At 33.5% G+C, this 21422-nt stretch overlaps 1 protein-coding gene across 13 annotated transcripts in view; it reads right to left on the bottom strand.

Annotated features, from left to right (window-relative positions):
• The window catches only part of shot (dystonin-like protein short stop), an 852754-nt gene that overhangs the window by 648780 nt on the left and 182552 nt on the right, over positions 1 to 21422 (bottom strand). For all 13 annotated transcript variants that reach the window (XM_017608278.1, XM_017607978.1, XM_017608395.1 and 10 more), the window contains one exon: positions 20463 to 20633. In XM_017608278.1, coding sequence (XP_017463767.1) covers positions 20463 to 20633 — 171 coding nt within the window. The remainder of the gene's footprint in view (positions 1 to 20462; positions 20634 to 21422) is intronic.

The following is a 21422-nucleotide window of genomic DNA, read 5'->3' as shown; positions in this document are numbered from 1 at the left end:
TTTCGACCCCCTGATTATGAATATTTATATCGACTGTTGCCTCTGGTGTGACATTGTTGAAGGCCCCCTCGATATCGAAGAAGGCCCCTACTGCATAATCTTTATGCGTGAAAAGTTCCTATGACCACTTTACCAATGTAAGCAGGGCGATATTCACCAACCTCTTCTTGCAATAACCATACTGAGCTCTTGAAAGACAGTCACAAGCAATCGCGCTTCTTATGCAGAGGTCTATTAGTCTCTCTAGAGTTTTTAGCAAAAACAAAGAGGGACTGATTGACCTAAAATACTTAGGGGAAACATGTGCGCTTTTTCCGCCCTTCGGGCTGAACTCCAAACCTTCGGGATGTACCCGGTCCTCACGCAGTTCGCATAAATGGGATCCAACCAATCGCACGACACCTTCAGAGTCCTTCGCTACTGTGCAGGTATGATGCCATCGTCCGCGGCGACTTTAATGGTTTCAAGGAAATTATCGCCCAGACCATGTGACGATCGTCCAGAAGATCGGAGAATTACAGGACCTGGGGGAAGATTCTGAAACCAGTTAGCGACAATTTTCGAATCACTATCGCACTTTTAGACGCAAAAACATTTATATCATGCGTCAAAAAGTGCGATAGCGATCCGAAAATTGCCGCTAACTGGTTACAAAATCTTCATCCTGAAGTACAAAATATCGCAAATAAGTACATTTGACTGTACTTCGAAGTACAAAGTACAAGAGCGAAAAAGGAAGTACTGTATTTCCGAAAGAAGTACGGTTGGCCACATTAAGTATGAACTATGTTTTTATAAAAAATTATCGGAAATAAATTAAAAACTTTTGTTCGACACTGTACATATAAAAAAAATACATACAGTAACTTCTCCCGTTACAATAGTAAAAAATATGTAATTTGCTTTGTAGTGCAATCTTGCGGTTCTTTCAATAAAAAATAGATATCAGAAATTAATTTTTCGTATCAATAAACTCCCAAGCACAGGTTTGTATTAAAAAAAATATATCCGTAACACTTTATTAAATATTAATCTGCATATTTTATCAATTCGTCGGAATATGTTTTTATGTATGTTACCGCGTAACTTTGGACTACGTTATCCGTTTTCTATAATTCTTTTTGAAAGGAAAGGTGGTTCCTCAGAGGTAGTCTCCTACTAATTGAGTGTAGATCCGATAATTGGGCCACGAAGAAAATAATGGTACACTTAAATTTGTATATGAGAATTGAAGTCGGTTTTGTTTTTTTGTTTAAATTTTACTCCAGTGTTCACAGCTTCTATAAAAGATTCATAGGCCATATTTTTTTGTTAGTTCAATTGTGGAACATTTGTGTGAACTGCTTCGGCTAATACTTCGATATATCGAGGCTAAGTGCATTGTTCGATGGGGTGATAACATTGCCAAACATGATAGTACTTTGTTTGCCATCAATAAACACTAACTTGACGGAGTTACAGTATTCCACATTGATGCGAGCCTCAAAAGCTTTGAATAATATTTGCGAGTATGGCTTTTAGTTTTTACCGCTCAGGTAGGTGGCAGGCCTATAGAAAATATTTCTTAATCAATAATTTTTCAAATACTTTTCGTTCGACACCTATATTATAATACATACATACTTTATCTTATTAACTTAATTGAATTAAATTTTCGAAATTGGTGGCAACTCGACTCAAAAATATTTTCAGTAGTAAGCCTTCTTAAACCTTTTTAATTTGATACCCATATTGCAATATTTAATTTATCTTATCAATTTCATTTAATTCAATTTTGAAACAGGTGGCAACCCCCCTCAAAAATATTTTCGCCTGTAAGCCTTCATAACCTCTTTCTTTTGACACCCATATTGCAATATCTAATTTATGTAATTAATTTACTTATACTGAAATTTTTAAACAGGTGGCAACTCGTCTATTTTTTCTGGTTTTAACCATCCGGATATTATAAAAAACAAACCGAAAAAATAAAAATATTAAAATCGGTGAAGCTGTTTTCGAGTCTTAGCGAGGCTAACGGACAGCAATTCATTTTTATATATAAGATATCTTCTTTTAAAAATGCGCAGGCTCGAAATTAACTTTAGAGCTATGGTCTGGAGGAATTTTTTTCTTAGAATTTTATGAAGAATCCGAATATGCTAGGAACAATGTCGAAAAAAATCGATCCATACAAATTGACCCGCCCTAATGTAGATCCTGTTTTTTCCCCTCCTGAAAGATTTTTAAAAATTCTATAAAAATTTCTTATGTTTGAACTGCAACCGAGGACACTAGGTGGCCGGGAAACTTGAAAATTCCTGCAAATTTGCGTTCGTGTAGAAATTTGCAAGTTTCTTTACTTGAGAGAGGATTTGGGAGCATTTTTTCTTACTACTTGATATATCGAGTGTGATATACAGCTAGATTTTCGACGAACAAACCTATTTTCTTCCCAGAGTTTTGCTTTACATAGAAATTTGTGCACTTTTATTTTCATTTTGACGTATTTCAGTGTTGTTTCCTTTAATTCAAGTTGGCCATCGGTTTTTGGTATTTAAATAAGTTCTCAGCAAAAAAAAAGTTTGTTTAAAAAATAAGAAAATAAGGCAAATAGAAAAATCGGCTAAAACACGGCTAATTTTTTTTTAAACGGTAAACAAATCGGCTGCCGGCTAAAACGAAACTTCTCCGGCTGTTTGCTATCGCAACCGGCTAAATCTAGCCGGAAAACGGCTAAAATGGCAACACTGAAGAAGATGTTGGCATCACGTTCGGACTTCACTCCGATTAATGGAGATTTACTCCGATTTCTTTAATTTTTTAAATCTACTCCTCCGGATTTAAAACCTGCGCCGTTTTTTCGCTTACATTCTGGGCCTATTGGTCCCGTTTTTTGCAATTAATTAAGTGTTTAAAAAAATAAATTTAGAAAGAGGTTTAAATAAAGCAGAAAAGGTCCAGGGCCTTATGCTTCTTTTTAAGATCTGAAATGTATACATATTCTCTTTTATATAAAATACCCACAACTACATAAATATGCAACACATTATTCTTACATTGGTTCGCGTTTTTGTTTTTACGTCAATTGAAAATAAGTTTAAGTGATTTAGTATTTCCTGCAACTCAGTAAAAGTTTCAGAGCGCTTTTTAGAAGCATGTACATGAGCAATTAAATAGAAGAATTACTTGCTCATAAGATCTGTCCCATGTAAAATTTAAAAATGTTTGATTCGTATGAAAGCGAAAATAAAAATGCAAATCTAATACTAGGTTCACATATAAGTAGATTATCCTCATTTTCGAGCTTAACACCCCAATCTGTAATTATAACAAGAGATTAGCCATATAAAATTCGTCCCTTGTTAATCTGTAATTATAAAAGAATCTCAGATTAAACCGATAACTTTTCGGTGTCCATCCTAGTTTTATCGATTGTTTTTGCAAAAAAAGGAGAAATGCCAAATGTAAAAGTAAACAAAAATGTGCGCTAGCAAGGAAAAGAGGTTTGTAAAGGTATTTTTAATAAAATGTTAAGTTAAAATATATTTAAATTGCTTATTATAGCATAAAAACTTGATCACGGTGGCACAGAGAAGAAACATAACTTTTCCTTGAGATGTGAGAATAACAAGCACAACAAATTTTACGGCTAATAATCTGAGATTTGTCTGTGTAAACGGGGTGATTAAAAAGCGAGCTTTGATTGGGATAATATTGATATGTGAACATAGTTTTATACGACAATTTTTTTATTACACCGATTTTTGAAGAGACTTACTCCTAAATCGAGTTACAGTCCTCCGAACACTCGTTTTGTAGTTCGAACAATTGTTTTGTTTGTGCGTAATTCATTTATACCGTTATGATTTTGTAGCAGCTTGTGCTTGATGGAGAAGAAAGAATGTCTGAAAAATTAAAAGAAATTTTGCATAGTTTTGACTTGGATGAACTGCTGGAAGAACTCACTGGTAAGTAGAAGAAATTTGTATAAAATATTTATTATAAAAACATGTAATATTGACTGTTCTAGAGGCTGGCATTGAATTTCGCCATTTATCTTAGTTGAACGAAGGAGATATCGCCGACGCTGTAAGAAAAGTGGGAATAAGAGCCGAATTCCGCGAAAAGCTTTTTGCTTGGCGAAATAAGCAGGTATATCATGTACATTTTTTACAAAAACATTGTTATTGAAAGTGCTAGTGTATTTTGTTAATGAAAATAATGCATGTGAAAGCGATAGAATTGCATCCCTTTGTGCATAAAAGTACAAGTATGCATACATATTTATGTATGTATGTACATATACATATATGAGTGTACGCAAACGGCTTTCGTGCTTCCACAAGCGCTTTGCGTCGAAGGAATAATTCTGCGTGGCTGCTTTTTATCACCCTGCGCTCCTATGAAAATTTTGCGCATTATTAGTTGTATTCACCAAATCAAGCAACGACCGTTGACAGGCCACTTGCTCACTTTGGTGGATACCACTATTGTTAGCGTAATAAAAATTCATACAGCAACAGCGTTGCAACAGACAAATTTTGTTTCCTACCAAAATTTCCTACCATAACCAACCAAAACCTACCAAACATTTTTTTGAGTTTTAATATTTGTTTTCGATGTCAAATTGTTTAAAAACATAGTTAACATAAACTAGTAAAACTAAAACACAACTAGATTAATAAAAACAAATTAGCTGCGTATAACTATTCTTTTTACTGTACAGACGTATCCATATGTACATATGTCTCTGTACTCATACATACTTACATATCGTAACTAGATACGAATAAAGACGCGAGCTCAAAAGTTGATAGCGAAAAAAGAGGCGTACAAAAATTTCGGCGAAGAAAGACTCTTAACATAGGTGACGGCAAATAAAGCCGCGTTAACCTCTTTGCGAAGAAAGACCCATAAACTTATGTTCGTGGTCAACAATATTTTCGAGTGCAACAGTATTCCCCAGAACTCCCCAAAGAGTTTTTCCGAGCTCTTTATTCGTGTCTAGTGACGATATTATTATTATTACGTCGAAGATACCCGCGCTGCGACCTAGGAAGATATATTGTGCTAAATCAAAATTGTAATCATTCCAACCTTAGGCTATTTAAAACGCTCAGCACTTTGGATGAGGCCATGTTCCAAATTTTAGATGCAGAAGGCAATCGTTCTCCAAGGTGTATCAATCTACGATTTATGCTTCGTGGACAGGGTTTCTTTCACCAGCCGACAAACTCTACAGTCCGTCTCTACAGAAAGACCCATTTAATTAAAACCGTACGTTAACTTGCAGTGTGCTGTCAGGTTGCCAGCAAGAGTTCTAAGTTCAAGGTGTCTTTTGGAGTTCCTGCTGGGAAAGAGTTATGCATATCTTTGATTGTCTTACTCCCTTTGACTTCCGCCAGTAGGCAATTTGCAATTATTCTCAGCTAGATCCTAAGTAGGTCTGCAGTGTATCCTTTAGATGTACCACAGAAAGGCTAGGGACCATGCAAACGCATTTGAGCTTCACGCTTTGCGAGACAGTCAGCCCTTTCGTTGCCTTCAAACCCTTCATGCGTGACGCTATTCTGGGCTCGCTGGTGGTTCAAGAGTTTACAAGGCTCGATGCCGTTTTAAAAGACTCTAAGGCCTTTAACGCTGCCTGAATGTCCGACATAATATTCATTCTGGCCTCATTTGCCTTCTACGATGACATTCGCGAACACAGACTTCGATTGGGAAGACTTCCGCCTGAAATATGGTAGAGTACGAGCCCATTGGCAGACTTTTCTGGAATCTTGGTCCGAGTACGCCATAAATTATATCGCTACCTAAAGGTTAAAAGGTGCCAAGGTAACAATTGCCGCATGCTCGAACAATCGTGTGATAAGTTTGGGGCAATTATTGTCACTATATTGCTTTTCGCCAACTTACGGCAATGAGAGTTGTATAAAAAGAGGCAACCGTGTGACTGTACAGAATTTCATTGGGACAATTTTTTTATTGTGCTCCAATACAGCACAATAAAAATTGTTCCAGATTGGTCCATTTGCGGCAATCGTGGGATCTCAGCTTTAGAAGCGGATAATAATGTGCCTTAAGAATAAAAACCAAGCGATTTATTTTTCTTAAAATTTAAGACCTTTTACTCGATTTATTCAAATAATTTTAAAGAAAAGCAATTGCTTAGTTTTTATTCGTCGGCCGCTGTGGTGTAGTGGTAAGCAGTGCGCGCTTCCACTCCACAATGCCTGGGTTCAAACCCTGGTCAAAGCAACATCGCAAAATATAGAAAAAAAGGTTTTTTCTTAACAGCGGTCGTCCCTCGGCAGGCAATGGCAAACCTCCGAGTGTATTTCTGCCATGAAAAACAGCTTCTCATAAAAATACAATCGCCGTTCGGAGTCGGCGTAAAACTGTAGGTCCCTCCGCTTTGTGTGACAACATCAAGGCGCACGCCACAAATCGGAGGAGAAGCTCGGCCAAACACTAACATATGTGTAAGCGCCAATCTATTATTAATATTATTAATATATTGAAATAACAATTTAAAAAATTTGAGTAAACATGTATTTTTCTCCTTGTTTAGAAGCTGAAGATTGTGTGCTAACAACGCTAATACATTCAATTCTACCTCCAACCGCAAGATTCCACAACACGTCAGGAGCATCAAAAGCAAAAGCTACAACATTGGACGCGCAAGAGTTCATGAAGAAATTCAAATTAGGTTGACAAATGTTATATGAATTGATTTACAGTTCAACCTTTTATAATAATGGAGGGAACATATTTATCACCTAAAGCCTTTTTTGCTTATATTGATAAAATCATTTACAAGTTTGACTCTTTTATTGAAAGTCTGGATTGTACTTTTAAAATATTTCAAGTTTTAAATCTAAAGTATCCCCTTTATTCAGAGATATTTCTTTGAGATCGAAACAACGTCAGATATAAAAACACCTGCTCTGGTATCGCTTGTAAATTACCTCAAAAATAAATAATATTTATATGTATATTTGAATATGATTTGCTTTTTATGTAAAAAATTGTTTCAAACAACATGCTGTTATATAGCACATTTAAAATCATATCACTCTCTTAAGCAAAGTGATACAAAGATTTGTACTTTTGGTAATTGTAAACAATTATTTGCATCGTTCGGTAATTTCAAAAACCATTTGCAAAAACATATGAATGAAAAATTAGAGATTTGTAAAAATATAACTGAAAGCTCAGCAAATGAAGTAATACAGCAAAAATTAACCCAGCCATGTGCTATTGAAAATTTAAATGTACAAGTACATGAGGAATATAGAGTTTCAAATGAAGATTACAATACATTGTTTTCGAAGCTCTCGAACAATTTATTGTAATTTTCATTAAAATTGTATTAAAAAAGTTCTATGTCTAGAAAAGATGTACTATTTGTACAAAATGAATTCGCAAAATCTTTTCAAATTTTTCAGAATGTTTAAACAACGTTGCAAAAAGAGAGAGTTTAACAAGGCAGAACCTAACTTCAGAGTTAGAACTTCTTTCCAATTTTTGCAGCAATGCCTTTGAAAACATATCATCACAATATCTTATTATTAAACACTTAAGTAAAAAAAATAGGTATCAGGGTCCTAAGACTATTATTATTGAAAACGTAATAGCAGAAAATATTGTAAAAGGTATTCTAACATTGTCAGAAAAAAAGCGAACTATTGAAATTATGCCATTATTATTTCAATTTAAATCTTTTTTTTAATTAAATGGCGTATTAGATATTTTAGTTGCAAATACTATGCAACTGTTTAATAACAAAAACATTTGTAATATTGTAAGTGGCACAGTTTTTAAAAGAGCAGTACTTTCTTGTGTTTCAAATGAAATAGTAATACCATACAATATATATTTCGACGATTTCCAAGTAAATAATGCGCTAGGAACGCACACTTTTTACATCTGTGGCTGCTACTATAATTTTCCAACATTCCCTCAATATTTAAGTTCAAAGCTTGACTTTATATTTCATACTGCTTTTATAGCTACGCAGAATTTAAAGAAATATGGAAATGAGTTAGCATTTAATAGTTTTACAAAACTGTAAATTTTTTGTTGACAGCAGTACTTGGAGATAATCTTGCTCTTAATGGGGTATTAGGATTTTCTAAGAGGAAACTAAACATGATTTCGTGGAAAAGTCTATTAGGACAAAAGAAAGTTATGCAGCCGATATATTTGAAGGCATTATTTCAGGTGTTGCGGAGGAGTGTATTTTTAATAGACTCGACCATTATCATGTTTTAGAAAATTGTTGTTTTGACATAATGCATGACTTGCTCGAAGGGGTTTGCAAATACGATGTTACAAAGATTTTGTCCTCATTAATAGAAGAGAAATTCTTTCTCTTAACATTATTAACAACAGAAAAAATCTTTTTCCGTATGGAGAGCTAGAGGTCGGAAACATTTAGGGTTAGGTGATCTTATTCCAATGAACAATAAATACTGGACACTATTAATCTATCTTGTAAATATATTGGATTTATTATACAAAATGGAATTGACAGAGGATGATATAAAAAGTTTAGAAAAATTAATAAAAAAGCACCACAGGCTGTATTTCAAACTTTATGGAGGCCTTAAACCCTAGCATCATTTTATGCTTCATTACCCGAGAACGATTAAAATGCTAGGCCCATTAAGGTACAATTGGGGTATGAGTTTTGAGGCTAAGCATGAAGAAAGTAAAATTTATTTTCAAAACGTAACATCTCGCCTTAATTGCACAAAAACAATTGCACTGAAAACAAGCTATAAATTTTCTTCAATTTTGCAAAAATCTTCAATTGGTTTACCAACTTTATTTGATATAGATGAACATTTTTATAAAGACAATTTGAAAGAAAAAGATTTTTTCAAATATATAACAGGAAATCTTAAAATTGATTTTGAAAATGTATGTGTGTCCAAATATATATTGTATGGTAACTTAAAATATAAAAAGGATTCATATGTAGGTATTTTGAATAGTAATTTTAAGTTATTCAAAATATTATTAATATTATATTGCGATGATAATATTTACATATTATCAAAAGCTATACAAGTAAAACTATTTAATAAACACTTTTGCTCATACGAAGTTGGTTCTGCTTTAAATGAAATAACATTAATAAACATTAAAGACTTTACTACACGTCCGATGCATTTGCATTCTGTAATCGGCGGGAGAACTTTTATAAGATATAATAACCTTTAAGCTTAGTTCGTAAGAGCGTTAATGTAAATGCATGCATATTTATATTCAATAAAATGCTTTCTAAACCCATAAAAAAAACAAATATTTTAGCAAAGAAAATTGTATTATTTTCAAATTTAATTATACTATTTAAATATTCAAAACACTATCAAATATGAATGTAGTGAATTTTAATATTTTATATTTGATAAGGATTTGAATATCATCTAATTGAAAACAAAATTTTCGTATTCAAATCTCTCTCAAATATTATATAGTAAAAAATGTCATATTCAATTCGAGTTATTTCGTATTTAATGCCAAATCAACTATGCGCGTAATTGAATTGAATATTTACCAATATACAGCACTTTCGTTGACGTTTATAGTAAGATCAATTACGTTTCTATTTGATTTTAATATTTTTTTCCCTCAGTGTGGTTATCAATGGAAAAAGACGTACACAAAAATCGTATGGAAAGGCGATTTTTTATATTAAATAACTTTTGCTGCATTGTCATAATATTGAGGCAAATGGACTACTGATACACTAGATTAGTGGCTGCATGGCTAATTTAGGAATTCGCTTATATTATCGATGTGTATGTGTTTTAATCTATTTAAAAAATCATTTACAGTCTTATAGGAAATTGCCTTAGTTTACGACCTTTACTTTTTCAAAGTTACACTATATGCCCAAGCTGCGTGGAGCTGCTGATACAAACATATATTCAGGCTTATAAGCCTGCAATTATACAATTTTCTACATTTAATTTGAAATAGTATGCACCAACGGATTAATAGTAGTAAATAATTAGTACCTTTTCCACTACTTTAAAATACGTGACCGGAATAGACCTGCCGAAAAAGTGAGGTTAAGTTACTGACAACACCTTGTTATTATTCCACCAAGGTCGCAGGCAAAAATTAAAAATTTTGTTCTTTCAAATATAGTGTGGTAGGTATTGTTGGAAAGGTAATTTATCCGTTATCAAGGCTCCGGCCACAATTTTTGAATAAAATTAATAACACGCAGTAAATCCGACCTCGACATATTTCAAACCAAATATTTTGGTCAGAGCCACATGAAAAAATTGTCAAAAATACAACTTATGAGTTAAACTTTTAATTTTTCGATTTACACTTGCTTAAACCACTGCAAAAAAAAAATATTTTTATTAAAATGTACGTTGTACGTTTGTTGAAAATAAAAATAATACTAACGTTTAAAGTAGTAAATCTATAAAGCATGTTTTTTATTATATGAATCGAATCTGTTAAAAAATAAAAAAAAATGTGCAATTTTAAGGCACTTTGCGAAATAATGCGTTTTTTGGCGAATACATCAAAGATTTTTTTTTTATTTCATGTTATGCCATTAGATCTGAACCATTCGATCGATTTTCAAAAAGTAGATGTATAGTAAAGGCTATTTTAATTTTTTTTTAGTGCTGTCACCTGGTAAACAATTTAATTCAAATTATTTAATAATTTAAATGAGTTATTAAAGAATGGGTATCAATCGATTAGGATTTTGAAGAGTTGAGGGTTTCCAAATGTTTAAAAAATCAAATTCGTTTTGAATTAAAGGGCATTAGGTTATTGAAATATGTATCAAGGTATGGGTATTTCCAAACTGGCGTTACGTGACGCTCGTATGACAAAATGTTAAAAAAAATACAACTATTGGTAGTAGCAATATAAAGATATTAGTAAACATGGGCGCTGGCGTGACATTACGAAAAGCAGAAGTGGATTTTGACTTGGGCTATAAAGTTGTAAAACTTTGCGAATTGGGCAAGACTATTTGTTTTAAAGTTTTTGTAGTAATATTGGAAATGTTTAAGGTTAATTTTCCGATTTTTTAAATGTTGAAATCTGTTCTGCGGTATGTTTAAACAGCTGAATTATCTTACGTCACGTTACGTTACTAAAATTTCCATTGAAAAAGTTTTGTTAATATTGTTCTTGAAACAATTTTTAACGAGAAGAGCATACTATGCATTTTATGTCGAGCGTACTTTTTGTTTCAATATCACCGCCACCAGCGGCTCCGTTTTTTGCAAATCTATGTCTTATTACGTATCAACTATACATGCCAAATGTGTAACAAATCAGAGCATACATACGGGTTATCAAATTATCTCGACTCTAACGCCACCCAACGAGCCCATATTTGGCAAAAATGCTTCTGCTTACATAACCAGTACATATTATAAATCGGTCAAAAAATAAGTTAGATATAGGGCTTTTATTTTTTTATGCGGCAGACTTTTCGCTGGAATCGCCCATATATACGGATGGGACTCAGAGAAAGAGGTTTAAGCTCATAGCTTGCAAATATTTTGAATAGGGTCGCTACTTGTTTGTAAAGTGGAATTTAATTAAATTATAAAACATTTATGTATATTGTCACTTGACCGCGAAAAAGACGCATAAAAAAACTTCAGCGAAGAAAGACTCTTAACATAGTTGACGGCGAAGAAAGACGCGTTAAAATATTTGACGTGGAAGAAGGTCGCGTAAACTTATTTTCGCGGTCACATATTTTTGCGGGTGTAACAGTATGTAAATTCCCCAAAATGATTTGGGGAATAATGCTGAAATGATAGTCCTTGGCCAAGTATAAATCAATGATTACGCGCCAATATTGCCAATGAGTGATATGTTTCTTTTATATTAGATACTTGACTCTAAATTAACTTTAAAGGTTTCAGTAATTTTTTTATGCTTCACTTATTTTTTGCTAAATATGCCAAACTTTTTCTTTCGTCTGACACCCATGTTGTTATACTATACATATTTCCGTTACCTTATTCCCTTAACTAAATTGAATTTAATTTTTTCATTTTATTAAAGTATGTATTACCCTAAATCAATTGTTAAATGTAACAATCACAGATGGGAATAAAAATAGGATTTAAAAAATAATAACGTATGCGGAATGAAATACGAACTGGTGCATTAAAAAGAAAGAGCTATACTTTAGGATGCAACAAATATTGTTTTCCCACTCACTTAGATATTGTCGAAATGTCCAAGAAACATTTTTATAGAAAAGACTCATGTCCGTAACGATTGGCATGTTTAAGTGTTCAGGCATAGTGCGGAGGATTTTTTCAAAAATGTTATTTTGGGACTTTACTGTCCCAATTTGAGTTATTATTTTTTAAGCCATTTAGACGATAATTAGTTCATAGTTATATTTAGGTGTCCTTTTATGGGTCCCCAATGAAAAATATTTCCCTAATCCTTTCTACACAACTGAAATGAATATGGTGCAAGCAAATTTCGGTAAAGCGCTCATAGCAGCTTTTAATTTTCCTTTGCAACGTTTAAAAAATCTTGGGTGGAGTGGTTTGCACATATTTGACTATATCCCTGGCTCTTGAAAAGTATCTAATGTTTTTTCGCATACTTTGCACTTTATTGTCATTATACGCTGTGATTTTGTAGACAAATCAAGGAATTTATGATTCTTGTTACGGTCTCATTTCGCTGCTATGTGAAACATCTTTTTTCGCACTCGTGGGTTTTCCTTCTAGTGTTTTCCTATTCTTTAAAGCCGACCTTTTTTTCTTTTAAGTCTCACGTTACTTTTCGTGATATTGAGTTTCGGTATACCAAATTTACAAGCAATTTTCAGAGTTCACTCGCTTTCAAGGAAATTATTTCAGCATTATAATATACAAAGAGGTAATTTTTAGTGGAGAGCTAGCTAAGATTGCGCAGTAGATCTTGGTATACTTGGTTTGACTTCTGTGTTTACAATAGTTTTTCTTTTTAATCTGCTTAGAAATTGTGCGTATTTCATTCCGCATACGTTAATTTAAACAGGTCGCTAACGTTCTACGTGTAGTTTAGAAGTAAAGAATTTTCAAAACTATTTTGATTGATACCCATATTTTAATATCTAATTCATTTAGCTTATTAAAAAATTTTAATTCAATTTTTAACAGGGGGTAAGTATTTTCTAAACAATAAAACTTTATTGCACATCTGCACGCCAAGCCCTGTAAACTGGCACCTCACTTTTTAAAATCGAATGAAATAGGTATGTATGTACTATATCAAAATCATATTATGAATACAAAAGTTGGCCGTAGAGCTTGTTTGATGAATACTAGTAAATGGTGATGGTGAAAATGAACCTAAGCCGTCTACAAATACGGCCACTCGCCCTATAACGGTAATTTCGAAAATCGTTTAAATTGCAATATTTTCCAAAGAAATAAAGTTAGAATGCTAAAACTATATACATGAGAACATATTTGAAGTAAAAACGGAGTTATAGGATCATATTTTGAAAGGGGCGTTACACCGCCCACATTTTTTTAAGCATTTGCATCTCAAAAACCACTTAATTGAGATTAACCAAATTCGGCATGGGTATTGACCTTAGCAAACAAGCTCCATCCGCTAAAAATGGTTAAGTTGGACTTAAAACTACGCCCCCGCAAGCACCGCCTACCACACAAGGGATAACGTTTTTATAAATGAGGAGCTAAGAAAATGTAATCGAAAAATGAGGTAATTTAGAATAAGTTTTAAAGGTAATTTAAATGGTTTAGCCCAAAAGTTCTCACAACCTTTAATAGTTAACACATACATATATAATAAAATTAAGAATTAGATTGTCCAAAAAACCTGGAAAAAATTAAAACTGGAATTATTGCGTTTTGTTATGGAACTTCTGAAATATGTACTTATTTTTAATGAACGAACATATTTTTATTTCATTTATATTCTAATTTCTTATTTAAATTAGACAAAAAATTATTTACTTTTCTAAAAATAGAGTTTTTATTCATATTTAGTATTTTACTAAACGTACAACACTTTTAAATATATAATAAAGCTAAATAAATGTCAAAAACGCTATATTTCGCTTATATTTCAATACGAATGAAATTAATTTATAGTTTCGTTCACTCAAAGCAGGAGCATTTCCCGTGCTTCTGGCAGCTATTTCATGTATTTGTATTTATTTTTTTTTTCACACGCATACTACTAATGAGAGGGTTTGAAGAGAACAAGATATTATGCAACACATCCTCATTATTAGCCAACCTAGAGTAACACATCTAGGCACCGCTGGCTTGGCCATGTCGTTCGAATGGACACCGACGCTCCAGCTCTGAAAGTATTCACCTCGGAACCCGCTGGTGGTAACTAACATCCGCGGATAAGAATGCGAATGCGGATGTCAAATATGTTTAAGAAATAATTTTGGTGAGTACATTAGGGCATTTAGGTAATTAGAAATGCAAAAGTTATTAATTTATAATAATGTTTTTTTACTTAGTAGAAGGAGTAATTTTGCTGCCTTTTCAGATTACAGCCTGTTTCCTAACGGATCGTAAATCAAACCTGCGCCACTAAATAACTGAGGCGACAAACTTGAAAAACTTGAAACTTGACAAAATTGTAGATTCTTTTCGATTGACGCTGCACCAGTATCTTTTTTTATATCTTTTTTTTATTGCGGTGCAACAATTCCTTTTTGGGAATTGCATCGGGGCTGCAAATGTCGGATGTATCCTCCTGACTTTCATCTTCACAATCTAGCATCACCTAGCAAGATCGCTGTTTAAACACCGTTATGTTCCAATTTGGAGCACCAATTGTTTTGGTTGTTTCAGAATTTGGAGAACGTTTTTCGATTTTAGTTTTTGTAATTCATTTTTAATCCTGTCTTCTGTGACTGGTTTAAAAAATGTGCGCTTATAGCGAGGTTGTGAATATGTGGATATGGCAAATAAATTATTTTCTAGGAATGAAAACTTCGAAAAAAATTCTGTTTTGAAAGTCGTGGCTGCCAGCATAATTAGTTTAAAATCTTGTTATTTTGTTAAAAGGTACCCCGTTTCTTATAATAATTTGAATTATGGAATCACGAACGATAAAGGTCTCAGATTTGCTTAGTTCCCGGGTGTTTTCTTGGAAAGGTTCGCCTGTAATGAATACCTTGTAATTAGTTTATTTTATTAGTTAGATGAGCTCGGCCTTTCCTTGTTGCAGGCAGTCCCAATTAATTACTCACCGCTGTTGGTACCATAAGCCCTCAAATCCGTTTTGTTGTTCCGTTCCATGCGCTCAATGTGTTTTGATATATTTTTTGAAGCGAATGAACGCAAATTTTCAACATACATATCTATCAGGGACCGTAAATAACAGTTACTTTTTTTCAACAGCTACACTTGGCCAGATATTTTTAAGTCGAAAATATATCTTATCCAAATTTAACAAGCTTGGTATGAACTCAAAGAGGACTTAAATAGCTTTCAAACTGAAATATTTAAGNCAAAGAGGACTTAAATAGCTTTAAAACTGAAATATTTAAGCGAGGAAAGCCAACAGAAAGCCAGCTATTGAAAAATATTTAAAGAAAAAATGTTTTTTAATTACCATAGAACAAACCTTGGGTCAGGTATATGCATTTCTTTTGTATTAAGTTATAAAAAAAATATATAAATAGAAGTGGTAGCCTTCGATAGATATTTCTGTTTAAAATCTATTTAAGTCCTCTTTTATTTGGTACCAAATTTGTTTAATTTGGATAAGCGGTTTGTTTACTATCCGGAAAGACTTTTATTTCGAACTTAAAAAATACCTGGCCAAGTTTAACTGTTGTGAAAAAATAACTGCTATTTACGGTATGTATCGTTAATACTATTTCACATAGTAGCTGAAATGCAAAAAACCACAACTACCAAAATTTTTGTATTGCCTAAAACGATGTAGGGACTTATGATTCGATGAAATGCATCATAATCAATCAAAAAGTAAATTTTGGATTTTTAGTTAGTTACGGCTTTATGTATTTCAGCGACGAAGTGAGTTAAGCCCTTTCCATACTATACTAACGATATATTACATGCCAACTTGGCTGTGTGGCTTGTGAACTTGGCTGTCGACTTATTTACATATAATTTCATCTTTATTTCGATGCGTGCTAATTTTGACAATTTACACAACATTAAAATAAATGTTTTTGTTTTCGAGCTGAAAGACTAATAAAAGGAAACACGGAACTTAAGAATAATAAGTTTTATGAGCAGAAAAAAATTAAACTTTTTTAAGAATAAGTAGAAAAATACTAGCGATGCATCCAGTTTTTTCAACAGACCTTTGACAAATAATATTCGATAGTTACATAATTCTTACTTAATTAAAGGTAATCTTTTAACGCGCAAATAGTCGACTCTCTTTATAGCCAGCCGTTGAACATTTCCGCTGGAAATATCTACTATTATCTTACTATTTGACTTTAAATTACGAAAGAAGGTCGACGTAGGCGACAGTCTAAACCAGGGCTGCCAACTATCCTTAGCTATAAGGTGACATATTGAGGATAAAAAAGTGCCAAAATGTGCCAAATAGAAAAATAAAAGTGCCAAAAATGGTGCCATCCTTTTTCATCCTTCCCATTTAGCAATAAAATAAGAACCACATTTCTAAAACAAAAGTGCAATGCCAAAATAAGATGAACCAGTTTAATAGTCTTTAGAAATTAAAAAATTTTGGTTGAAAAAAGAGGTGCAAAGGATTTCACAAAAATTGATTGAAATATTATTTTTTTTGAAAACTTCCATTTTGGCACTAAGTGCCAAATTGAAATGTTAAGTGCCATTTGATGTAAAAAAGGGCCAAAAATGGCACGGTTTGAGCCAAGTCGGCAGCCCTGGTCTTAACGTATCATCTCCAAAAAAAATTTGGCTAAAATTTTTTGTTTGCCAGATATACGTTTTATCAGTGCTCTTGCACCATATTCGCATTCGCAAAAACTCCGCATTGATTATTGCGAATGCGAATGTTAAAATTTATGCGGAACTTCCGCGGTTGCGAATGCGAATGCGAATATTCGCAACAAACCTGGTACAGAAGAGAAACGACTGGCATGCTTTGTTGAACTCGGCCAAACCCGCTTAGGCGGTTACAGCGCCAAATAAGAAGAAGAAGAGTAGCGGCTACCATTATGAAGCAGACCATTTTTAAAATTCTTAATCGATGCTTCCTGAGCTACTTCCGACAGCCATTCAATCGGAATTTCCAGTTTTTACATTGATTTGCTTCCATGTATCAACATTTTGTGAACAGATGGGGGGCATATTGTACCATTTCTGAACAAAATTTTCTGCTGTTTTCATGGTATACTTACAGTAGGGGAGCCCACGGTACTAAATCGGAATTTACTCGAGCGTCATTTTGACCTATTGAATTTTGAAGATGATATGATGGGAAGAAAAAAAGGGCGTGTGATGTTTTTCCATCCACCGGTGGCTTCCAAAAATGTAAAAAAAAGTTGCATGGATTTACTCGAGCGCGTCAGATATTGATAGTGAATAAATCAAACGTGTTTCTGATGACGGAAATATGCTAATCAGCCGGTTTGCATGGTGGGGTTGGGCGTACGGAAGGGTCAAAAATGGGTGACACAAAAATTTACTCGAGCGCGTCAGATATACACAAGGGATGTTAAATAGGCCCGAATGAACCTGCCATTCAATAATCTGACGATTCTGATGTGACGCAAGCTCGTGGTGTCTTCTTGAAGGTGCAAAAAAAATCGCCATTTGGATTTACTCGAGTGCGTCAGATTTTCATACAGAAGGTTTATCTCGATGCCCATGTCGTCCTGTTCCATAATCTGACGATTATCTGGATCGGATTCTTAATCCGACGGTTTAAAAAAATAACTTCGTTTCTGAGATGCACAGTCAACCAAACATACATTATTGTAAACACTTATTATTTTATCCGTGCAACTATTCTCATACAGCAAGTCCGGTCCGACTTGGTCGTCAATTTATTCTATGTTTTCTAACCGATTTGGGAAATTAAAAATCGTTTTGAAATCAAATTCAAGTCAATACATTTTTGAAATTCCGAGCGTATTGAAATTTGGTTTATGCATCCGCTTTGAATCACAGCGAACTGGGTCAAAGCGCTTAATGTGTCGGTATAAACAATTAGTTAGTAAAGTGTCATGTAACACTACGAGTGCTTTGATCGCCCATGATTGCGTGATACTTTACTAAGATACTATATGAAGAGTGTGCAAGAAGGGAGCGGAGTTTAATATTTTTCATGCAACTTAAGGTTGCCGAATTTAAAATTATCTGAAAAATGCGTGTTTTTCTTACATACAAATTCTTATGCCTAGTGATTTTAGCTGAGAAATGAGTAAAATTCACATACATAAGTTAAAAAAGTTATTTTTAATTGATATGTGCTACTAATTTTTCTTAATATAATTTTAATCTAATACTCCTTCGAGTTACGATTATTTCAATCCTAATTCAAATTATTTTGAAACTGGAATTAAAGTAATTGTAATCGAAGACGCACTTAATGTAGATAAAGGTTTTGATTCGCATATGCACATATTTACATATAAGTGTTTCCATGCAGCCGTACGCGACATTCGTACGCTTATGGAGTAAGATTACGGTTATGTTGTAATCCAAGGGTACTATGTTTTAGAAAAATATAAGCAGCCTCGAAAATGTGGAAAATATCCGTTCAAAACAAAGTAATAACGTACGCGACAAAAAAAAGTGTTTTTAAGGCACATATACATATATGAGAAAGTCTGCGAATCATGGGAGTTTTTCTTTTCATTAAAAATTCCTAATCTACGCTAAATAATATACCTTTACAATACTTCCATTTTTTAATAGAAATTATCTCTGGTTAGTTTTTATTAAAAAAAAAACAACACGACATAACGTAGGCGACAGATTTTTCCCCCATACAATATTTTTACTAGTAACACATACTAAATTCAATTTTTAATTTCATTTTTTCAGTTCTACTCCCCACGGTTTCGCGTTTTCAAAACCTTTTTCCGCCATCTGAATACGAAATTTAAAGTTATAAAGCCGTTTGAATTCATTTGCTTGCATTTTCGGTTTACATTTTCATGGAAAGACCCATATGTACATATACAGCGGTGCAACACACGAGCCTTTAATGAGAGTTTGTTTGGATTAATTCTCACATTTCACTCGCAGCTGGTATCATTTGCGAGCTTTTGGTCCGCTGGGTATACTTACATGATTGTGACAAACAATATGAACGGAAAACAGCAAGCAAATCAAAAAATAAAAAATTTCGTAGAAAAATATGTAGAAGTTTTAAAACCAGCAAGTGCACGCGCTTATCTTTTTTGACGATTTTCGATACTCCGGCATGTGGAAATCGTCAGATTATATACTTTCCGTTATCCTTCAGCTGTTGCTTCAGGTAACATTTTTTTTGCAAGTTTGCGACCCTCCCAATCCCTTGCGTCACGCTCAATTCGTCAGGTTATTGAAATGCACACTTTTCAGCATGTAATCAACCCACCATTTCTTAATCTGACGCTCGAGTAAATTCACCAATCAATTTCTTTTTTACCTCGCTTTTATTAACTCGGGATGTAACTATGTAACATTGATGCGCCTAAAAGATGCAGTGATTTCCATTCTCAAGTTACATACCTGATGACAGTACGAATGAGAATTGCTTTAAACTTCCATTCTTAAAGTAACCTGCTGACAGTACGAATGGAAACTTTAATAGCGGGGTTTTAGTTTTTTAAACTATAATTTTATTACTAATCTGATCAGCTCTCCTATGCGCGCGGTTCTACATAGAAGGCTTAGATTTGGCAGAGGTATTCAACAGGATGCAGGATATCCCCCATATGTTAATCCGACGCGCTCGAGTAAATCCCCGAATCCCCTCTTGGGTTCGCCTACTATTACATTTCGGACTTTGTTGGAACTATTTTCTCTCTACTAAAAGAAACCAGAATTTTGGCAAGGAACCCTGGCTATACAACAGCTGCTAATACATATATATTATTTAGTGGCTCCGTAACTAGGAGTAAATATCCAGAAAGTAGTCCCCAGCCGAATTAAGTTTATTTAAATTTTCTCCAATTATTTAAAGCTACATATGGGGAATGAAGATTTTCGAATTATTCAACAATTTTAAATGACCAGAGAGGGACATTTTCGATTGATTATTTAAAAAGCATATAATTTCATACTGTGGTTCCGAAATTAATGAAAAAATATTTAAGAAATTAAATAAAGCCTCACTGTTTAACATATTTAAAAAGATAATAAATGAATTTTTTGAGCATATTTTTGCTAGTCCTGTTAATGAACAATAACATCTTAACAGCAACAACTTACCCTTATTCCCATTTTATTATCAACACAAGTTATGTATACATACATATTAATACTTTCGTACTTACTACTTAATACTTAAGTACTTACTTGAAAATGTAAAATTATAGTCCAAATAAGTCCAAGTGTCAATTTGGGGTTTCCATCAACAATGTCTTCAGCGCGAATGTTGACCAACTTAATTTTTTTGTATCGAAGAAAATCTAGAGCCATTTGAGCATTTTGCAACATATGAAATCGCATTTTCCCTTTTTCGCGTGGCTAAAAATGAAGTTAAAAAATAAATAATTTTTTAAGAGTTAGATTGTTATTTAAGTTATGTATACGGTAGAAGAATGTATATAAAGGGTGAACACACCAAAACTGCGACACTTTGGGAAGCTTATAACTTACCCAAAACGAATTCAATATTTTGAAATTCAAATACCATAAGTTGACCATGACCTTAGTTGAACGTAGAAGAAATTTCATTTGAATTTGATTCCTAGTTGAGTTAAAAATGGCAACCGAGCTAGAAACGAGACAAACCATTTTGCACGAGTTTATAAATGATCCGGCCTTAAGTACACGTAAAATTGCTAAAAAATTAACAAATAGGGCCTGACAGTTACGAGAAAACCAGGGAGCGGGGGTTAGCATGGTCAAAGTGATAAAAACAGTGCTCGGAAGGTCCTCAGTGCGTTTTCGCGAGGTCCCAAGATTTTGTCGCGTTTTGTTGCAAAATCCGTACGGGGATCGCAGTTTTTCGTACAAAAGGTAAAGCGGAAAGCTTCATTGAGATGTTCTACAGCTCAAACAGCGCCAGACCGAGGCGCAAAGTAGAATGTTACAGCGAAATCCCGCATTCGGAAGTTGTATGAATTCTAAATTAAAAAATACAACTGCATTGTTATGGACTGCGAAACCTACTGCTATAAAACTTCAAAATATATTTTGCAGGTCAAGATTTTTATGCTGCTGCAAGTCGTCAAGATGCCCCTGAAAGTTGTAAGCTGAAAATGAAGTCCAAATTTCCAAAAACCACATGGTTTGGCAAGCTATTTGTTCCTG

This window comes from Rhagoletis zephyria, unplaced genomic scaffold (assembly GCF_001687245.7).
Source record: "Rhagoletis zephyria isolate East Lansing unplaced genomic scaffold, Rhagoletis_zephyria_1.1 Rzeph_scaffold_00007, whole genome shotgun sequence".
Taxonomy (NCBI): Eukaryota; Metazoa; Arthropoda; class Insecta; order Diptera; family Tephritidae; genus Rhagoletis; species Rhagoletis zephyria.
This window is presented reverse-complemented; position numbering and strand designations above follow the sequence as displayed.